The 23469-nt window shown below is 35.7% G+C and overlaps 1 protein-coding gene across 5 annotated transcripts in view; it reads right to left on the reverse strand.

Annotated features, from left to right (window-relative positions):
- Positions 1 to 23469, reverse strand: part of TSGA10 (testis specific 10) — a 93219-nt gene that overhangs the window by 17011 nt on the left and 52739 nt on the right. For all 5 annotated transcript variants that reach the window (XM_019969771.2, XM_019969770.2, XM_019969769.2 and 2 more), the window contains 6 exons: positions 18330 to 18445; positions 15934 to 16088; positions 12200 to 12255; positions 10935 to 11103; positions 8142 to 8252; positions 5874 to 6059 (listed from right to left, as the gene is read on the reverse strand). In XM_019969771.2, the coding sequence (XP_019825330.2) occupies positions 5874 to 6059; positions 8142 to 8252; positions 10935 to 11103; positions 12200 to 12255; positions 15934 to 16088; positions 18330 to 18445 (793 nt within the window). The remainder of the gene's footprint in view (positions 1 to 5873; positions 6060 to 8141; positions 8253 to 10934; positions 11104 to 12199; positions 12256 to 15933; positions 16089 to 18329; positions 18446 to 23469) is intronic.

Consider the following 23469-nt stretch of genomic DNA (forward strand, 5'->3'; position numbering starts at 1 on the left):
GACATTTTAGGAATCAGCAAACTAAACTGGACTGCGATGGGTGAATTTAACTCAGATGACAATTATATCGACTACTGTGGGCAAGAATCCCTTAGAAGAAATGGTGTAGCTATCATGGTCAACAAAAGAGTCCGAAATGCAGTACTTGGATGCAATCTCAAAAATGACAGAATGATCTCTGTTCATTTTCAAAGCAAACCATTCAATATCATGGTAATACAAGCCTATGCCCCAACCAGTAATGCTGAAGAAGCTGAAGTTGAGAGGTTCTATGAAGACCTACAAAACCTTCTACAACTAACACCCAAAAAATATGTCCTTTTCATTATAGGAGACTGGAATGCAAAAGTAGGAAGTCAAGAAACACCTGGAGTAACAGGCAAATTTGGCCTTGGAGTACAGAATGAAGCAGGACAAAGGCTAATAGTGTTTTGCCAAGAGAACACACTGGTCATAGCAAACACCCTCTTCCAACAACACAAGAGAAGACTCTACACATAGACATCACCAGATGGTCAACACCAAAATCAGATTGATTATATTCTTTGCAGCCAAAGATGGAGAAACTCTATATAGTCAGCAAAAACAAGACCGGGAGCTGACTGTGGCTCAGATCATGAGCTCCTTACTGCCAAATTCAGACTTAAATTGAAGAAAGTAGGGAAAACCACTAGACCATTCAGGTATGACCTAAATCAAATCCCTAACAATTATACAGTGGAAGCAACAAATAGATTCAAGGACTAGATGCTAGTAAAGTAATGCCCCTAATTCTCCAAGCCAGGCTTCAGCAATACGTGAACTGTGAACTTCCAGATGTTCAAGCTGGTTTTAGAAAAAGGCAGAGGAACCAGAGATCAAATTGCCAACATCCTCTGGATCATCAAAAAAGCCAGAAAGTTCCAGAAAGACATCTATTTCTGCTTTATTGACTATGCAAAAGCCTTTGACTGTGTGGATCACAATAAACTGTGGAAAATTCTGAAAGAGATGGGAATACCAGACCACCTAACCTATCTCCTGAGAAATCTGTACACATGTCAGGAAGCAACAGTTAGAACTGGAATGGAACAACAGACTGGTTCCAAATAGGAAAAGGAGTACATCAAGGCTGTATATTGTCACCCTGCTTGTTTAACTTCTATGCAGAGTACATCATGAGAAACACTGGGATGCATGAAGCACAAGCTGGAATCAAGGTTGCTGAGAGAAATATCAATAACCTCAGATACACAGATGACACCACCCTTATGGCAGAAAGTGAAGAGGAACTAAAGAACCTCTTGATAAAAGTGAAAGTGGAGAGTGAAACAGTTGGCTTAAAGCTCAACATTCAGAAAATGAAGATCATGGCATCTGGTCCCATCACTTCATGGCAAATAGACAGGGAAACAGTGGAAACAGTGACAGACTTTATTTTGGGGGGCTCCAAAATCACTGCAGATGGTGACTGCAGCCATGAAATTAAAAGATGCCTACTCCTTGGAAGAAAAGTTATGACCAACCTAGACAGCATATTAAAAAGCAGAGACATTACTTTGCCAACAAAGGTCTATGTAGTCAAGGCTATAATTTTTCCAGTAGTCATGTATGGATGGGAGAGTTGGACTTTAAAGATAGCTGAGCACCGAAGAATTGATGCTTTTGATCTATGGTGTTGGAGAAGACTCTTGAGAGTCCCTTGGACTGCAAGGAGATCCTACCAGTCCATCCTAAAGGAAATCAAACCTGGAATATCCATTGGAAGGACTGATGTTGAAGCTGAAGCTCCAATACTTTGGCCACCTGATGCGAAGACCTGACTCACTGGAAAAGATCCTGATGTTGGAAAAGATTGAAGGCAGGAGGAGAAGGGGATAACAGAGGATCAGATGGTTGGATGTCATCACCGACTCAATGGTCATAAGTTTGGGTCAATTCCGGGAGTTGGTGATAGACAGGGAGGCCTGATGTGCTGCAGTCCATGGGGTCGCAAAGAGTCAGACACGACTGAGGGAATGAACTGAACTGAATTGATGGTGGTCATTGGCTTCCCTGGTGGCTTGGATGGTAAAGAACCTGCCTGCAATGCAGGAGACCCAGGTTCAATCCCTGGGTTGTGTTTTTAGTAGATTTTCCTTGGAAGAAACGTTGAAAAAAGATTTTCAAATAAGTAACATAACATACGTAAGAAACTCATATCTACAAAAATAAATGAAGGACATTAGAGACAAAATGAATGAAGGTAAAATAAGATCTTTTATTTTTCTTATTTTTAACTAATTTACTAGATAACAGTGGGTTCAACACAATAGAAATAATTTATTCAGTGGTTATAGATCATGGATAAGTAAAATGATGGACAGTAATGTTATGAAGGATGGGAGAGAGGAATTTCAAATACAACGTTAAAGACACCTGCACTATTCGCGGAGTCATATAGTGCTATTTAAAAATGCAGACGTAGTCATAAGTGTATACTGAAAATTGTAGGGTAACCACTTAAAAAGTTTTAAAAAAAGAAGTATATTGATATGTTAATTTAGGAGATAAAATATAATCATAAAAGATGCTTAACTAAAACCAGAAAAGCAATAAATGAGGGAAAGAAAAAAATAAACATAAAACAAGGGCAATGAATAGAAAACAGTCACAAATAGGATAATTATTAACCCAGCTATATCCATAATCATTGCAAATATGAATGGACTTATATATACAGAGTGTCAGAATGGGGAAAAAACAAAAGTCAACTATATGTATTTACAAGAAACTCACTTTAATATAAAGATGCAAACACAAATCAAAGGAAGGCTGGAGTAGTTAGACGAATTTCAAACAAAGCTGATTCAGAGCAAGGACACTTACCAGAGATAAAGAGGAGACAATAAATAATGATAAAAAGCTTAATTCACCAAACATAACAACCCATAGCGTGTATGCACCTAACAACACAATATGTCAACACACATAAAGGAAGAAAAGCCAGCATGGCAAGAGGAGACACCTGAGCCCACAGCTACGGCTGGGGACACAGCACGCCCCCAGCAGTAAGTGGCCCACCTCGCAGGCAGAGAACGAGTAAGGACACGGCTGAGCTGGCAGCACCAATCGCTGGGTCTGACAGGTCTAGAAACTTCATGCAACAACAGCAGAATACACATTCTTCTAAAGCTCATGTGGAATATTCTCTAAGTAGATGGGGACACACAGCACGCCCCCAGCAGGAAGCGGCCCACCTAGCAGGCAGAGAACGAGTAAGGACGCGGCTGAGCTGGCAGCACCAATCGCTGGGTCTGACAGGTCTAGAAACTTCATGCAACAACAGCAGAATACACATTCTTCTAAAGCTCATGTGGAATATTCTCTAAATAGACTTACATATGGGCTACGAAACATACATTAACAATTTTTAAAAAGATTTTCTTTGATGTGGACCGTTTTGAAAGTCTTTATTGAACTTGTGAGAATATTGATGCTTTTTTTTAATGCTTTAGTTTTTTGGCTCTGAGCCATGTGGGATCTGAGCTCCTGGAACAGAGACTGAGTCCACACTCCCTGCACTTTGGAAGGCGAAGTCCCAACCACTGGACTGCCAGGAAAGTCCCAGCCTAACAAATTTTTAAAAATATAAATCATACTAAGTACGCTCTCCAACCGCAGTGAAATTGAACTGGAAATCAATAACAGAAAGATAACTGGAAAATCCCCAAATATGTGGAAATTAAGCAACACACTTCTAAGTAACACATGGCTCAGAAAAGAAATTTCAAGAGAAATATTTTGATATTTTAACTAAAGTAAAATATAACTTATCAAAATTAGTGGCATGCAGTGAAAGCAGTAGTTAAAGGAAATCTGTAGCAGTGACTGCATTTATTAGAAAAGAAGAAAGATCTAAAGTCAATAATCTAAGCTTCCACCTTAGGAAACTGGAAAAAGAAGCAGACTGAAAGGACGGAGAAGAAAAGAAAAAAATAAGAGAAGAAATCTGTGAAATTTAAAACAGGAAGTTAAAACTGGACAGCTACATGTAAAATAATAAAATTAGAACACCATAGACAAAAGTAAACTCAAGATGGATTAAAGACCTAAATGTAAGGCCAGATACTATAAAACTCTTGGTGGAGAACATAGAACACCCTTTGACATAAATTACAGCAAGATCTTTTTCAACCCACCTCCTAGAATAGTAAAAATAAAAACAAAAGTAAACAAATAGTACCTAAATAAACTTAAAAGCTTTTGTACAGCAACGGAAACCATGAACAAAACAAAAAGACAACCCTCAGAATGGGAGGAAACACTTGCAAACGAAGCAACCAACAAAGGATTAATCTCCAAAATATAGAAGTTCATGCAGCTCAATATAAAAAAAAAAGCCAATTAACCCAATCAAAAAATGGGTGGAAGATCTAAATAGACATTTTCCCAAAGAAGACATATAGATGGCTTAAAAGCACATGAAAAAGATGTTCAACATCACTAATTATTAGGGAGATGCATATCAAAACTACAATGAGGTATCACCTCAGACCTGTCAGAATAGCCATCATCAAAAAAATCTATAAGCAATAAATGTTGTAGAGAGTGCGGAGAAAAAGGAGCCCTCCTACACAGTTAGTGGGAATGTCTCAATAAATTGGTACAGCCACTATGAAAAACAGTTTGGGTGTTCCTTTAAAAACTAAAAATAGAGCTACCATATGATCCAGCAATCCCACTCCTGGGCATATATCCAGATAAAATCATAATTCCAAAAGATACATGCACCCCAGAGTTTACTGCAGCACTATTTATAATAACCAGGACATGGAAGCAACCTAAATGTCCACTGACAGAGGGATGGACAAAGAAGATGTGGTACATACATTACAACGGAATACTACTCAGCTATAAAGAAGAACACATTTGAGTTAGTTCTAATGAGGTGGATGAACCTAGAGCCTATTATAGAGCAAAGTAAGTCAGAAAGAGAAAAATATATATTAACATACATATGTGGAATCTGAAAAAAAAAATTGGTATAGACAATCTTATTTACAAAGCAGAAACAGAGACACAGATGTAAAGAAAAAAACATATGTACCAAGGGGGAAAAGGGGGAGATAGGATGAACTGGGAGATTTGGATTGGTACATACATACTATTGATACCATGTATAAAATAGATGACTAATGAGAACCTCCTGTACAGCACAGGGAACTCTACTCAGTGCTCTGTGGTGACCTGAATGGGAAGGAAATCTGGAACAGAGGGGATCTATGTATACATACAGCTGATTCACTTTGCTGTACAGTAGAAAGTAACATAACATTGTTAAGTAGCTATACCCTAATAAATTTTTTTAAAAAACAACAACCCCCCAAAAACTCAAGGTACACAAAACATTATACATCATTTGTGGGTGATCGGTATGTAGATAAAGTACAAATATATTCAAGAGAGTTATACAACTGACATGAAAGTTCTACACACCAACCACAAGAGCGGGGGAGGAAAAGGATGCGAGCTGGGTCTGCAATGTTTTGTTTCTTTAAATAAAGACACTTTATTTAAATGATAAATATATTCTTTATAAATATGGCAAAATGTTAGTGTTCTTCAACCTTGGATGTGGGCTTATAGGCCCTTTTATATTACTTTTGGGGAGGCCACTGTTTTTGTATGCTTGAAATATTTTCTAATTTTTTAAAATGCTAAAGATTATTCTATTAATAGTTGCAGGTTAGGTAAGAGATTAGAGAACCAGTGTGGAGAACAGTTAACAGACAGACTACAAAGTCTACTTAGACAACCTAAGTGTTTGTTATACACTTAATTTATGGAAAGGCAAACAAAACTCTTTTAAATATGATGCAGGATGTACAACAAGCATATTTTCCCAAACTTACCTGCTCGACCTCTCTATTGAGGGCATCTACTTTTTCTTTTAACCTGTTCCCCTCTGCCTCAGCAGTGATTAGTTCTAATTTGAGGGTATTGTTATCTGCCTCTGCTTGACGGGCCTTATTTTCCCAATTTTCAGCATCTTCATTGGCTTTTCGGAGTTGGTCCATCATTTGTCTGTTCTCAGATTCCTAAAAAGCAAATCTTAGGTGTTACTTTAAAAGAGTAAAATGTTAAGCATATGATGCAAATTAAACATTATTTGCCAAGTCACTAGGAATTTACTTGTCAAGAGGACCATCTACAGCATAACCTCAAGGAATCCTGTCTACACTCTCAGTTTAGAAAATTGGTCAATCAATAATTAACAAAAGGGAACGGGCCCAGGATCTGCTCCGGTTCCTGAGTCACACACACTCTAGTAAGGTTATGGTTTTACTCTTATGTTCCAGACCTCAATGAATATGTTTTTACATTTGCTTTTGTTTAAACAAAACTCCTTATTGCCTCTTTTCCCTATATATCTGCTTGCTGACTACTTGCTAGTCTGGTTTCTGAGTTTCTGCCTTGACCTGACCTTTTGTATCTATGTATTCTGGTGTTCTGGCTGCTCTTGGGTGGTATTGTGACTACAGAGCTTCTGACCGCTTGCATATCTTAAGCATCAGCTTCTGATAATTCTCTGGGTTTGGTGTATTTCCTATCTGGTTCCTGCTTTTCATTCATAACCCAAGCCTTAATCTTCTCCATCATAGGCTGTTGTTCTATGATTCACTTTTGCTCTCTGTTCTAACAACTTGCCTGAAGTTGCTCAGAAGTAAAATATGAAACCTAAGCTGATAAACACTATTCATACATATACATTCAAGTATATACTGGGCGTACAATGAGAAACACATTGTTAGACTCTATAGACTGACTAAAGTAGGAGCTTATTTCTAAAAGAAAACAATCAGCTCCACAAACAATATACTATGTTGAGTAATAATCATGAAGCTACTTTTTAAAAATATATTAAAAAAATTATTTTAATAGTATGGTTTGACTAACTCATTCTAAAAACTTATTTATAATTCTGGTAATTAATTAAAAAGACTCTAGATATCCAGTACTTTGGCCACCTCATGCAAAGAGTTGACTCATTAGAAAAGACTCTGATTCTGGGAGGGATTGGGGACAGGAGAAGAAGAGGATGACAGAGGATGAGATGGCTGGATGGCATCACCGACTCAATGGACGTGAGTCTCAGTGAACTCCGGGAGTTGGTGATGGACAGGGAGGCCTGGCGTGCTGCGATTCATGGGGTCGCAAAGAGTCGGACACGACAGAGCAACTGAACTGAACTGAACTGAGATCTTTTTCTCTCCTGCTTGTTAGTAAACACTTCAGAAACACCAGGCTCAATTTATTGCCAAAATTACAATAAACAACACCTCTAATTGTATAAGACTTTCAAATCAAGATTTAAGTTCTCACAAATAAGATTAATCATGAGATTGGTTGAAATTCGGTTAATATCGCCACCTTGTGGTCTCATGGTACCTTGACCAATAAGAAGGATCTGTGCCAAGTCTGTTGATTAACAAGTTAACATACTAATCTACTGTATTGGCTTTTAAGATTCAGATATTCCCAATGTGCCAATAGGAATCAGATGTGTGTTTCCTATTACTGTACTAAAAATAACAGCTGTGTACAGAGTATGTACTTGGGAGGTACATGGTACAGTATACATAAATTGGATTTTACTCACATCAATTTTTACCCTCTTTAACTTTCTGTAGCACTTACTGTATATCAATCTTTTAAAACTGCCCTCAGCTTTATGTCAACTGGTTACTAACAGAGAAATGGAGAAGAGAGTCATTGCCCTCTGGCCCTAAGAAATAGACGGTCCCACAACAGAGTGATCAATTCTGATTGGCTACACAATCAGGTGAAGCCTCTTTGTCAAAGGTTTGTAATTGTCAATTACCATTTCCAAATATAAGTGAGCCCATGTTGACTCTGGCCCCTTGTCCTCCATCCAGTTAGGAGGGTTCTACTTATCTAAAATGGCTAAGTGGCAAAACAAAAGGGGTGCATTCTTGAGTTACCTTTCTGGATATTGGTGACCTTCTAAACATACAGTTAACACAAAACTGTCAACATTAGAATATTCTGTGCACTAAAGAAATGCACCTGATACAGCCATTCCTATGAGTGCAATCAATCAATAGCTCTCATGAAAATTCAGCTATCTTGGGCCAAAGGGAAAATAAATATATACATACTTCAGACTTTAATATATTCTTCAGTTTATTAACCTCCAGATTAGTGTCTTGAACTTTCTGCTTAATGTCACTAAGTTCATTATGAGTATCATTCAATTTCTTAGACAGTGCCTATGAGAAAAAGACAGATTTACAAAAAAACTACAAATTGTTCTGCATCAAAACCACCATAAATATTTACAAGATAACTAAAATTAATATACTTAATACATAAATCTCATATAAAGATAATGAGAAAACACAGGAGTCCAAACAGCAAGTGGACAAAGAATCCAAATACAATTCACAAAAAAGGAGCCACAAACGGATAATACTTAAAGTTAAAATTTACTAGCAATCAAAGATATGGCAAGGAATGTACATTTTTATGTACTGTTGAAATAAATGTAAATTTGAGGAAAGCAAATCTGTGATCTTCTACCTGGTGATGTATTAAGAGACATTTTTAAAAGCTCATAAAAACAAGAAAGACAAATATGTTGCTTTTTGTTAAAGGTAAGAGATGGATACATGGGTATTCACTATACTCACGTCCACTCAGAAGGTTTCTTAATTTTGAAATGACACCATAAGCATTTGATTCCATTTGAAAGCAAATCTATAAAATCTAATGAAAAAGAATGTCTACCGAGGAATTATTTGCTATGTGACAATATTCATTCATTAGGTGAATGATGCAATAAATAACAGTATCCACCTAGTGGTAAAACCACATAGAATATTATGCATCCATGAAAAATGTTTGGAAAATTTTTTAATAACAGAGAAAAATGTTAATGCATATTTGAAAAAATCAGGATTTAACACTAAAAACATCTCAATTTGTTTAAAATCATGGTATTGAGCAAGAAATTATTTTAAGGTTTCTGTTTTCCAAATCTTCTATGATATGGGTTTTTTTTAATAACCTGCAGTCCACAGAGTGGTCCATCTTCTACATTTGCGCCCTATGACCCAAACATAGGAAAAATTCACTCTTGAACATTTGTATATTGTTATGGTAATAATTTTCTTCTGATTATAAAACATGTTTATTAAGGTATAACAAACAACTATGGTGTTATAGTAAGCTAATAACAGTTAAAAAATATTTATCAAGTGATAATGTTAGATGCTCTTTGGAAGGAATGATGCTAAAGCTGAAACTCCAGTACTTTGGCCACCTCATACGAAGAGTTGACTCATTGGAAAAGACTCTGATGCTGGGAGGGATTGGGGGCAGGAGGAGAAGGGGATGACAGAGGATGAGATGGCTGGATGGCATCACCAACTCAATGGACGTAAGTCTGAGTGATCTCCAGGAGTTGGTGATGGACAGGGAGGCCTGGCGTGCTGCGATTCATGGGGTTGCAAAGAGTCGGACATGACTGAGCGACTGAACTGAACTGAACTGAATGCTAGATGCTCTAAGTTCTTGCTAGGCATATTCTCATCTACTCTCCATTTTTACAGTTGATATGATCACACAGCCAGGAGAGGGGACTTGCACTCATGTGAGTCTTAAATACTTCACTCTGTTGTCTTCTCATGTAGAACAAAGCATGATGTAAAGTGGTATGTGGTTTTATCTCAGCTACATTAAAAAGTTCATGTAAAAGACAGTATAAAAATTTTAAACTATATTGAAATCAGTAAAAAAATGTTAACAGCATATAACTTCATGGTAAAGATGAAAGCTTTTCATCTAATTTTCATAAATATTAGTTACAGTTAGCTTTAGCCTGTTTGCTTTAGCTGTAAATAGAGCACACAAAAGTAGAATCTATAAATTCACATCTCTTGTTTTTATTGCTATTAACTTTTAAAAATTAAACTTTATTTTAAAAGTTTTAGACTTACAGAAAAGTTATTAAAATAGTATAGAGAGCGCCCATATAGGCTATACTCAGTTTTCCCTATTATTAACATCTTATATTAGTATACTACATGTCACAGTTCATGAACCAATGTTCATAACTATTAACTGAAGTCCATATTTTATTCCTATTCCTTCCATTTTTATGGAATGTCCTTTTTCTGTTCCAGGATCCCAGTGTTCATTAACTTTTGAACAAACTACTTTAACACCTCAAACAACTTTTTAATAATTAACAAAGCTTGGCATCTTTATATCTGATTATGTAAATTAAATTATTTAACAGTTTAAAAATACAGACTTTTATGATGCAAACTAAACACATTGAGAGTGACAGCAAAGTGAAGGAAATCATTTGTATTGAAGAATTTCAATGGGGGAAGAAAGTTTTCAAGGAAAATTTTCTAATGATAAAATTAAAAGCGATACTGGTAAGGAGAGCTGTTGATAAAACTGAACTGTACTGGCTTAGAGAGGAACTAATTATAAGAGAAATTTTCCTAAAAAGAATCACAGTTCTAAAGAGAACCAAATAACATGGCATGGTCAATATACTCATATTAAGAGTAATAGTCCATCACATAAACCTACTCTTTTCTTAACCATTTCTGAAGGTTATCTTCATTTGCTAGTTTTTCCAATATTTATCATTCACTAAGGAAGTACTTCCTAAGAGCTAGTTTTTCCAATATTTATCATTCACTAAGGAAGTACTTCCTAAGAATTAATACAAATGTTACAACCCTGTTCTCTTTTCTCTAATATTTAACCGCATGTTTGAAAATTTCATTTAGAAACCACATGGCATATTCTGTGTAATAAAGATTTTTTAAATGGCTGGTTCCAAAGCCCGAGTTTTTCTATGAAATGAAAACGAGGGCTGTGGCTCAGAAGAAACATATCCTTCTCAGAGAAGAAGATTCTAGGAACAAGTATACCTGGTTTTCTTGTTTAGCTTTAGCAAACTGTTCTTGGAGATTGTCATTCTCATGAGCCAAGATGTCCCTCTCCCTGGCTATTTGAGCCAGCTCATCATTTGTCTCATCCAACTGCCGGCGCATTCTGGAAATGTCTTGTTCGCACATAATGAGGGCCTCAGTAGACTGTCTATTCCACAAATCAGGCAGTACATGAGAAGAGACATTTTACCCAAACAGAATAACAAATTTTCATGAGACAGAAGAGACAGCATGAAAACATTTAAAGAGTTTTAAACATATTTAAATTTCCAGGAATAAATACTGTAAAAATAGTGCACTGAAGCTTCTGTGTGTTGCCAACACTACACTATGAAAAAGATGCCAAATAAATATACACAGTAGTCAACGATTTGTTACAGATTCACAACTTCTGATGCTCAAGTATAAGAAAGTCATCGCCCTACCTCTAGATGCTAGATGCTCCTCTTCCTCTGCCCTTGTGAAAATGAGTGTTCTCAGGGCTTAACCCTTAGCCTCCTGATTCTTCTCATGCCAGCCCTTCTTTCTCTCTGACAGTTCCTATTCATGTCTGAGACTCCCAACCCTATCTACACTCAGACAACTCTGAAATGATCACCCCTGCCTCAGCCTCTTCCTTACACTCTCAACTCTTATATTTGACTGCTTACTAGACATACCTCCAAGAAGGTCTTGGAAACTTGAAAGAAAAATCTTTTTCCATGTAGGTTCATTATGTTTAGTATTCATCACTAGCATTTGGCATTTTCCTAGATTCTTTCCCTCACAAACACCACACCCTTGTCCCTCAACCTCCCAAGCCCAGTTCCTCATCACCTATTCTGCCTGTGTAATCTCTCTGACAAAAAAAAATCTCACCAGCCTTTAGTGATTTCTCACTGCCCACAGGCTCATCTGTCTGTATCATAGGCCTCTGCCTGCCTGCCTAGCCTCTCCTTCATTTCTCCCCTTATGCTTTGGGTTCCAACATATTCACCTACTTGTCATTCCAGAGACTTTTGAACCCCACTTGTGGTTTTCTGTGGCTCTTTGCTATTGTTTCTATCTTGAATGCTCTTCTCTTTCCTATCTTTGGCAAACACCATATCTTCCCTTTACTTTCTCAAACAGACTCAGGCCTCCTTTCAATATTAGAGAGCTAGCATCTTATACATAGCACTAAGCCCCTTGTTTCTATCTTTGTACCTAACATAGTACTTTGCCCCCCAAAAAGTGATCAAATCTTTCTTGAGTAAGTGATTTACCTTGATGCCTGTTCCATCTCAGCAATGATATTCTTCATGCCTGAAATGGTCTTTTCCTTGAAAAATAATATAAGTATTAAATACAAAATTATCTTAACTGTTATTTCTGTTAAAAGTGAATATATTAGAAGAATTTCCCACCTTTTTGATTTACAGTTGTTTTTAAACACTTGTGTTTTATTCTTTGCTACGCTTTAAAACTAATGCTTAATATATTAATGTGAGTATCTGTACTGGATAAAAACAATTGATTTTGCTCCTCAAAACAAAGACTATACTTAGGTATATTGATATGAGATCATCACATCAAATGCCATTAAAAGATATTTTGTGCAGTGACCCAGCAACATAAGAACCCCTTAAGCACCCTGTTTTAGGAGGAAACCCAATTATTTGGCACTGGGTTCTCTACTGGAAATAGGACTGATTTCCGTCCTTACTTCTTCATGTTATAAAACCCAGGAAAGTCAATCATGTAAAACTAAATTTAGTTATTAAGAATAATGACCTTGACAAAGTACACCATATATATCAGTCATCAACATCACCTTGAAAAAGCTGTTACAGTGGGATTACTTATAGAAGTATACTATTAATTTTAGGTGTAAGCTAGTAAGCAGGCCTACAACAAAAGTATAAGAAATAAATTATTTCTATTTTTCTTTTTTAAGGGTGTGGAGAGGGAGTAGAATTAGTGGAATCAATCAAGACTGAGATGAGGGGGAATATCTTAATCCCATCAATACCATTTCCAGATGTCCTCCTTTAAAAACTAGCTGATCCTGAAATAGTAATGGATACTACACATAGATACTTAGCACTAACATAAGTCCTTAAAAAGTAGAAAAATTATTCTTCCACTAAATAACCAGATTTCACTTTGCCTTTTAAATTTTCAAATCCTAGTAACCAAGTAACAAGACGAAAATTAAACCTGTATTTCCCAAACAGTGCTGCTCCTATCATCAGAGACAACTCTGTGTGTGTGTGTGTGTGTGTGTGTGTGATTCTCCTTTACTCATGTGTTCCTCTCTAGGGTATTTTTAACTCTAGTTTCCCATTCTGTTTTCTGACAGAATGGCACAGATTCCATATCTGGCCATAATGGATACTGAAGTATGGTTAAAATATCCATTAGCAAAACTGTTAAACCCCTTAAAGAATCACAGTCAATGGAGGAAAAACTCAAAGAGAAAATACTGCTTACTACAGAATATTTACAAATGCTTTCGAAATGCAACTTAACACACTTCTAAATAAATTCTGAAAAGATAACTGAATTTCTAGTATTTCTGACAACTATTGCTTGGTTAATATTTAAACATGGCTTAGAAGCCTAAAAAGATCTCTCTTTTATCAACAGAAATTCCTTGATTCTCTAAAAATACTGCAAAAGTATTCAGGGCAAACAAAATTATTGTATAGAATCCAATAACATATCCTCCTAGACTATTTTTCTCTTAATGTGACCCTAATAGCATCATTTCTTAAAATTTATATCATTATCAACTTGATAATCCTTGTACAATCTCAATATATTTGTCCAATCAGAGACACAGATCAAGTTAATTGTTAAAAATTCAACCTGGACAGGGTGGTCATAATCTACTCAGAAAAAAGAAACAAACTAAAATTTTATACAAATAATTCTGACTTTTATGATTCAAAAATCTGCAAACTTGCTATTGAATTTTCTAACTTTAATTGGTACCAAGTAATAGAACAACTTTTAAAAAACTATGATTACCAGACAAAATTCACTTTATTCACTATAATATAGACTTTTCCATAGTAATTACCTTTCCAATGTAATCTCCAGATTAAACTAATAAAACTACTATTTTTCACTGAAAGGTATTAAAAATTCAGCTCTGAAATATCATTGTATAGAACATTTCCTCTTTTGAATGTGTAACACTGTTTTCCCTTCATAGGATGGATGTGTTTGTATTCATAATCCTATATAATACTCAATTTTGAAATGGACTTGCAACTCAATATTCTTTGTGAAGGAGAAGATAATATTGGTACAGTTAGCAGAGTAGAAGACATGAAATTAGTCAATCAGACTTTTCCAGTTAAGCCAAAATTTACTACCTCGTGTACTTTGACAACTTCAATTATGCTCATGATACCCAAATCTGTTAACTTCAATTTTCTGTGCACACCTTAAAATCCAAGATTCAACTCATGTCACAAAGGCGTGCTGATAAACTTCCTCACTAAGCTTGCTCTGCGTCCTGTGTTTAAGGAACTGATCATTTGCCTCCTAAGCAGAAAGCACATCCTGGCAGTCTTGCTTCCTAAACAGAGCTATCTGTCTCTCACAGACACTGTCACTTCCTAGTACAGCTCTTATCACTTTACTCCTAACTACTATCACTACTCTCATTTCCCTACAGCCCACTTTTTACATGGATTAACAAGTGACAGGATAATGCTTTAAAGATCTAATTGTAACATTTCATTTATATGATTTCAATGATTCTCTACATCCATGATGATGGTATCAAAACTCAACATCTCAGGTATTTTTGATTTGTTGCTTATCTATCCCATCTTATCTTTTACCCCCCTTCATGCCCCCGTACTTCCCTCCTTGCACTCTATTCTCTGGACATACTAAAGTATCAAGAAATCTCACCAAATTCTCTGACGAAAGCCACTGGGCTTCCGTATAAGTTGCTCTACTTGCTTGGATCACCTTTTCTCTAAACAGTGCTCCACCTGTCTGGATCACTCCTTTCTCTAAGTCTTTTCCTGGCTAATTTCTAGTCATCTTTCAGGGCAGTATAAGCACCATCACTGTGTGGAAGGCTTCCTAGATCTTCTTCCTCCCCTAATCCAAGCCCTGGCCTGAACGAGAGGTTTCTGCCGAACTTCACTCATACATCGTGCGTGTGCCATTATGGTGCTTGGCAAATTCCATCATAACAGCATCTTTCTTTATCTTGCTTTGAATTATACCGTAGGCCTTTGGAAGGTATGCCCACTCAGCCCCAGTTTCTAACATAATACCTGGTACATGTCCATGAATGTTTGTTGAATGGATGGATGGGTGGACGAGTGAATGGATTAGTTCCCTTAGAGGGAAAGACCCTCAAAGTTAGTTATTGCCCTTAGAGAGGGGAAAGACCCTAAGCCAGTGATACTGCCTTTGCTTAAGACATTTGTAGAAAACAGCTTAGGAATTGCCTTCAGAATCAGTTTATGAGCTAGAAAGGGGGTCACTATTTCAAAACACCTTCATTTGTCATTGTTTGAACAACAAAACTGTTGGATGAAATTTATCACCCAACTTTTTCACCAGTTCCATATGATCCACTCTCAAAGGCTGAAGATGATGGAAAAACACGCTCCTAATTTTGAATATAAACTTCATTATATTTAATGAAATATATTGCCTCCCAAGGTGGCCACTTGAAAATTTAAGTTCTGGTGTGCTTTTAAAAATAAATCAGTCTCACTGCTTTTTAAAAATTATGCTTTACATTTTGAGATGTTTGAATTAGCTATTGTTAGTAAAAGTTGATCAGAAATTGATGAGAGAAAAATTTATTTAAAAATATTAGCTAGTGAATTTGAACACATATTTCCTAAGACTATCTTGAAATATTTCAAAATCAGATTTTAAAGTTTCACCTCTCTAAGGAAAAAAAAATTGGGAAAATCCTATTATTTTATTCAGATTCAAGTTCAAACATTTCTTTTAAATCACAGTTTTCAGAACATACTTTCATTGCCAAACTCTCTCCAAGGGACGCAATATTCTCAGATTTTTTATCCAAACATGCTTGCAGGCATTCCTTTTCTTTAGCCAAATCATTGAGGGTTGCACCAAGAATGCTGATTTCTTCTCTCTGGGCAATACTTTGTCTTGTAAAATTATCTAAATGTGTAATCATAAAGGCATTGTTTTAAACAAGATAAATTTTTTTCCAGTTCAAGCAGAGTGAAGTACTTTTCAAAGTAAATTCTCCTATATTATATTCAATGACTAAAGATAAAATACTCTATCCCAACTTTTAAAATGGCTTTTGTTGTTAGTGATTAAAAATGAAGATTAATCATTCTAAATGACTTGTAAATGAAAAAGCACAATTAACACATTTGAATTAGAACAACAAAGGAAAGTTCTATATAACAAGTTCTCAAAGTAGAATGTGTGGTAGGAGAGGGGAAGGTGCGTGGAGGAAGTACATGGAATGTTGATTCTTTTTCTCTCCTAATTTTACCTTCCTTTAGCTTCGAATCAGTGTTGCATATAAATTGGTAACTACCAGATCTTAAAAATATATTCAGTTAAGTCATCATTGGAGTCAAATATCTTCTACTATTCTGATTTTTTCTACAGCACTGTTATAAACATTCCTAGAAAAAAATCATCCCAGAAGTCTGATTTGCTTTGTAAGTATGCTGGAATGCCAGCGTCAGTGTTGAAGTCCTCTATAATTGGTATAGAAAAGTGGTTTTCAAATGGTGGTTTGTCAACCAGAACCATCAGCATCACCTGGGAACTTATGAGAAATACAAATCCTTAGGTCCCATGCTAGACCTACTGAATTAGAAATTCTGAGTGGGCAGAGCAATTTATGTTTCAACAAACACCCTGGGAAAGATACGAAAGCCCTGGCATATCCTGCTCTGAGGAGCCTGGCTCCAGTGAGCTTAGCTCTCCTGAAGTTTGAGGAGCACTGGTCTAGACCATCTCTACCCTAAGAAAGTCAGTGTGACTAGACCTTTGGGTAAGTGACTGCCAGGGCCACCCAGTGCAGCACTAAGAGTGGAATTTCACACCACAGAGGGTGATGTATGCAAACGGGATGAACCCTGTTTCTTTTCCCGGAAAACCGCTTGTTCGGGGTGTTCTGATACCTGAGTTTATTCTCATTGGCAGAAAACAAACTCTAAGCCAGTTCTAGAACCTCCTAGCTTAAAAAAAAAGTTAACCCCACATCCCATTTATGCTACCACCCCATTTTTCTGCTACTCTTAAGAGCCAAACTTCTGTTTGACTTCTGTTCTCTCCTGTCTCCACCATCTCATTTCCCAATCAATCTTCAGACTACTCCATCTTTCACATCTAACACACAAAGTTTTGGGGGACCCATGTTTCCAAAACCTCCAATGCGTCAATCCAATCAATATTTTTTCATTCTCATCTTATTTTGCTTCTCGAAAGTATCTGACAATTGATCATATCCTCCTTTCTAAAACACATTGCTCTCTTGCCTCCCCAAATGACACTCACTTCTGGGTTTTCTTCCTACTTCTTTGGCTTCTTCTTACTCAGTCCTGGATCCTCTTCTCATTCTCTACATTTTCCCTAGGTGATTTCACGGTTTTAAAGTATCATTTACATGCTGATGTGTCCTAAATGTATATCTTTAGCTATGATTTCTCTTCTGAGATACTAACTTATCTATTTACCTACTTAGCCTACATTTTTACTTGAACTTAAAATTCAAAAATGAGTTCTTCAATATTCTTTTATATTTTCTTTTAATACTTTCTACCTCAGTAAAAAGCACCCCACCGACCTAATTGCTTATGTCAGATATTTTTGATCTGCATAATAGCAAACCTTAAAAATCTTATTCAGTTTTAAAATGAGCACTTTTATTGTCCTGACCAAAATTTTAATTTAAAGTTATAAGAAGATTAAGTTATGACCATATTTTCATAAAGAACACTGGTAAGAAATAATAATAAGAGACTTCATAAAAATAATTTTTTCTATAAACTCAAATGAACTACAGATATATCCAAATCTATGTATACCTTCTACCAAAAATAGTATATATGTAATACATTTCATTATAACAGCTATGGGCATGACATAATATAAAAGCTTACAAATTTAAAATTGATCATCATAAATTTACAAAGTACTATTGCTTTGTTTAGCTATTCCTTCATGAAAAATATGAAGCCATGACTAAGTATTTACGGATCTAAGTGTAAGTAAAACATTTTACTATCAAAGAAAAATACATTTTCTCATGATTTTTTGACTAAAAACTTTTAACTTAAGGGTCTATTTCTAAGTTTCTCTATGTTATAACTGAAGAGAAGAAAACTTTTTTTTCCAGACTTAAAAAACAAAAAGGAACATCAGGAAAAAACTCACCAATTTTTTCATCCAAGCACATAATTTTCTCCTGAGTAAGCTGTAGCTCATACTTTTTCTTAGCAAGGTGTCGCTGAGTATCAGAAAGATCTTTCTCTGTGTTTTCATATAAAAGTCTGTAAACATTTTAATAATAAAACTAATTCTGAAATTTTACGTTTTATCAACTTTTTAGTGTATTTAAATCTAAGAACTTTTAAGGAAACTAATGCACATTTTTTCTTCTTAGTATTTTCATTATAAAAACACACTATAGGAGGTTTGAATATAAAGGGTAAAAGGGGATCCTCAATCTACCACTGTAACATAAACAACTTTAGTATTCATTAGTATTTTTTTGCTTTGCATAAAGTTTTCAAATCTAAATTCAAACTTGAGTTCAGATGTTTTTCACCTACACTCAATCTTTAACATTTTTCAGTCTTATAATTTAGCCCTTCAAATTATCATTTTCTGCTGAAAAACTTTATATGAGCAATAGCCATTTGTTTTCAAGTAAATATAACCATTTACTTGAGTACTCCCCTAATATTAGACATTTGGGTTCATTTCAGGTTTTCATTAGTATAAATAAATCTATAATGAACAGTATTTCACTGAGTCCACAAACACTGACTAAGTATGTAGCAGGTACTATGGTGAACTAGATGGGCAGGGACCCTGTTCTCATGCAATTCATAGTTAATAAACAAATAAGTAGACAGACTATAATTTCTGGAAATATGGAAGCTATGAAAGTCCTCTCACCACAAAACACACATACTAAACAAGATGTAAGAAGCATCCTTTAAAATGTATAGCAAAACTCAGAACAATCTGTAAGAGAAGTCCCTTGGTGCCAAATCAGAGTAATAAGTCTATAAACTGATGTTGTATTAGATATGGTTGGGGTTTACCTGTCTCAGTAACCTAGAGTCTTGTCTTTTAACTCAGAAACAGAAGATGAGGCCACAGAAATGTCTGCAACACAAGTTTTAGAAAAAAGATCCCCCACATAAGAGTGACAGTATTAGTGGAGAGGCCAGACTAGAGGAAATCAGCTTGACAAACACTGCTAAAGCAGGGTAACAAAAGTAATTAAACATCTTCGTTGGGAAATCTCAATCTCAAAATAAGAAATCAAAATAAAATCTGGTTCTAGGATGGTAATGTAATCTAGAAAACTTGGTGGAAATACACACAGAAGTTTTCTGGAGGGACATGACTTCAACTCAGGCACAAACTAAACCCCAGAAAAGGGTCAGCTGAAAAGAGACACTGATGTATAGAACAGTCTTATGGACTCTGTGGTGGAGGGAGAGGGTGGTAAGATTTGGGAGAATGGCATTGAAACATGTAAAATATCATGTAAGAAACGAGTTGCCAGTCCAGGTTCGATGCACGATACTGGATGCTTGGGGCTAGTGCACTGGGACGACCCAGAGGGATGGTATGGGGAGGGAGGAGGGAGGAGGGTTCAGGATGGGGAACACATATATACCTGTGGCGGATTCATTTTGATATTTGGCAAAACTAATACAATTATGTAAAGTTTAAAAATAAAATAAAATTTTAAAAAAATAAATAAATAAAAAATAAAAAAAAGAAAATAAGCTCACAAACCAACACAATATTGTAATTATCTTTCAATTAAAAATAAATTTTTAAAAAATGAGCTCACAATTCAATATTAAAAACATACTAAGAAACAAGCCAAACTTAGTGGGAGTCAAAAGACACACAAACTAAATTAGATTTCAAAGAACTTCAGATTATAGCCTTATTAAACAGAAATTTTAAAAATAATTTTAAATATTAATACATAAAAAGTATAATAAAAATTCATAATAAAAAGAACCAGCAGATTTTAAAAAGAACCAAAGAGAACTTCCGGAAATTAAACTAAAGGCATTGAAATAAAAATTTTAAAAGGACATCAAATGACAAGGTTAAGAACAAAATAGATACAGCTAAAGAGACAATTAGTAAGCTAGAAAAAAAAGCCAGATCAGGGGAAATTATCTATAATAGAGCACAGATAAAAGACAGAACAAATACAAAGGAAAGTTTAGGAGACATAAACAACAGAATGAGAAGGTCCAATATTCACCTAATAGGGATGCCAGGAAATAACAAACACAATATTCAAAGAAACAATGGCTAATATAACACATGAACTCTTACACTAAAGAAATATCAATAAAAAACATGAAAACCAGCTTTCAGTTCAGTTCAGTTCAGTCGCTCAGTCCTGTCCGACTCTGTGCTACCCCATAGACCGCAGCCTACCAGGCTCCTCCATTCCTGGGATTCTCCAGGCAAGAACACTGGAGTGGGTTGCCATTTCCTTCTCCAATGCATGTTAGTGAAAAGTGAAAGTGAAGTCGCTCAGTGGTGTCCGACTCCCAGCGACCCCATGGACTTCAGCCCACCAGGCTCCTCCGTCCTTGGGATTTTCCAGGCAAGAGTACTGGAGTGGGGTGCCATTGCCTTCTCCATTGTTGGTGGGATATAAATTGGTACACATCCTCTATGGAAGACAGTATGGAGGTTCCTAAAAAAGCTAAAAATAGGGCTACTGAGCTACTCTATGATCCAGCAATCCCACTCCTAGGCATATATCATGAGAAAATCATACTTTGAAAAGACACTTGCATCCCAATGTTCACTGCAACACTATTTACAATAGCTTGTAAATTACACTATTACACTATTTACAACACTATTTACAATAGGACATGGAAGCAACCTAAATGTCTAGCAATAGATAAAGATGTGGTGTATATATATACAATGGAATATTACTCAGCCATAAAAAAGAATAAAATAATGCCATTTGCAGCAATACGATGGACCTAGAGATTATCATACTAAGTAAAGAAAGCCAGAGAAAGAAAAATATCATCTGATATCGCTTATATGTGGAATCTAAAAAAGACACAAATGGACTTATTTAACAAAACAGAAAGAGACTCACAGACATAGAAAACAAACTTAGGATTACCAAAGGGGAAAGATGGGTGGGATAAGGTACATTAGGAGGCTAGGATTAAATATACACACCACTATATATAAAACTGGTAACCAATAAGGACCTAATGTATAGCACAGGGAACTATACTCAATATTCTGCAATAAACTATAAGAGAAAGGAATCTGAAAAGGAATATATATTTATGTAACTGAGTCACTATGCCGTATACCTGAAACTAACAAAGCATTGTAAATCAACCATACTTTAATAAAAATATTCTTGAAAACACATGCTAATGTAAGAGCCATAAATATAATAAGTATATCAATTCATATGATAATGAATGAGTCCTGGAAAGACAGGGAGAGGATGTGACAAAACCTTCCGGTGTACACTGTGGCCATCCTTATCCTGTTAAACTATATTGAAGCTGCATATTTTCCAAAATAGCCATAAGATCCCTGCATAATTCAAGAATACATCTAATAGGAAAGAGGAAAATGGAAAACTACATGCACGATCAGAAGTTTTCAAATCAGAATTTTAAATCACTGACCCATAAACCCACACCAAAAACAGACACTCAAGAAACAGAAGCTTCAGAAATAAAGCAGGTAATTTCTTTAGCAGACTCTTCTAACAGGCCCTCCAATGTCAGAAAACTCATTCAAGATATGTTTAGGAGGTTTTTATACCAAAGCCCAAAGGGGCTTAGGTTATAAACTACCTGATGTACCTTTTTTGAATGGTTACTTTGGAGCTGAAAACCAACTCCTCTGTGCACCCTCAGCAGGTTAAAAATCAGGGTTCTGGCATATCGTGCGATTCTCCTGATCTCTCTTATTCTCAAAACAAACTCCCACTTGGTTCTCAGACTGCACTCTCCATCAGTGCTCAGCTGTACACACTTTGCCCGGTTCTAAGGAAACACTCACTCAGAGACACTCAAAATAATGCTTTTATAGATAATTGTTTATAATTAAGTAGATTCTCCAGAGAAACTCACACTAGTGAAACAGAAAATTCTACAGACGACAGCACTCATAAACCAAGCTACAATGCATGGTGATGGCGCTTTATAGTTTTCATTCAGCACTTTACCAAATAATATTACAAGCAACTTTGATAGCAGAGACTGAAATTTATGCTTTGCTACCTCAGAATGACTCTAAGACTTAAAATTCAAAATGAGAAGAAATCTGTACCTATTATAAAACTCAGGGCACAGAATAGAATGCTTCCTTCACAAAATGACATAATCAGAACCAAATGATAGATTTTTAGAGTAATTTTGGAAAACGTCTTGACAGGTCATTTGTCTGGCCAGAAATCAGATAGTGAAGGTTCTCAGTATGACATTAGTATGGGATCTGACATACAGTTGCCATCTCTAACTCAGAGTCCTATTATAGATTTTGGTTGCTTCCAAATTTGGGCAATTATGATTAAAGCTGCTACAAACCCTATGTGTAGGTTTTTGTGTGTACATAATGTTTTCAACTCCTTTGGGTAAATATCAATAAGCATGATTGGTGGATCATACGATAAGTATATGTTTAGTTTTGCATGAAACTGCCAAATAGCTTTACAAAGTGACTGTACCACTTTTCATTCCCATCAGCTCCTGTTGATCTACATTCTTACCAGTATCTGTTGTGCTTCCGATTTTGGCCATTCTAATAGCTATGTTTTAATATCTTGTTTTAATTAGCATTTCCAGATGATATATGATGTATTGCATCTTTTTATATACTTATTTGATATCTCTATAACTTCTTTGATGAGATTTTTGTTAAGGTCTTTGGCCCATTCTAAGTGAGTTGTTGCAAAATTCAAAAAATCCTTATTGCAAAATTCAGACTCAAATTGAAGAAAGTCGGGGGAAAAAACCACTAGATCATTCAGGTATGACCTAAATCAAATCTCTTATGATTATACAGTGGAAGTAACAAATAGATTCAAGATATTAGATCTGATAGAGTGCCTGAAGAACTATGGACTAAGGTTTGTGACACTGTATAGGAAGCAGTGATCAAGACCATTCCCAGAAAAAAAGAAATGCAAAAAGGCAAAAATGGTTGTCTGAGGAGGCCTTACAAATAGCTGAGAAAAGAAGAGAAGCTAAAGGCAAAGGAGAAAACGAAAAATACACCTATTTGATTGCAGAGTGCCAAAGAATAGCAAGGA

The sequence above is a fragment of the Bos indicus genome, chromosome 11 (assembly GCF_029378745.1).
Source record: "Bos indicus isolate NIAB-ARS_2022 breed Sahiwal x Tharparkar chromosome 11, NIAB-ARS_B.indTharparkar_mat_pri_1.0, whole genome shotgun sequence".
Taxonomy (NCBI): domain Eukaryota; kingdom Metazoa; phylum Chordata; class Mammalia; order Artiodactyla; family Bovidae; genus Bos; species Bos indicus.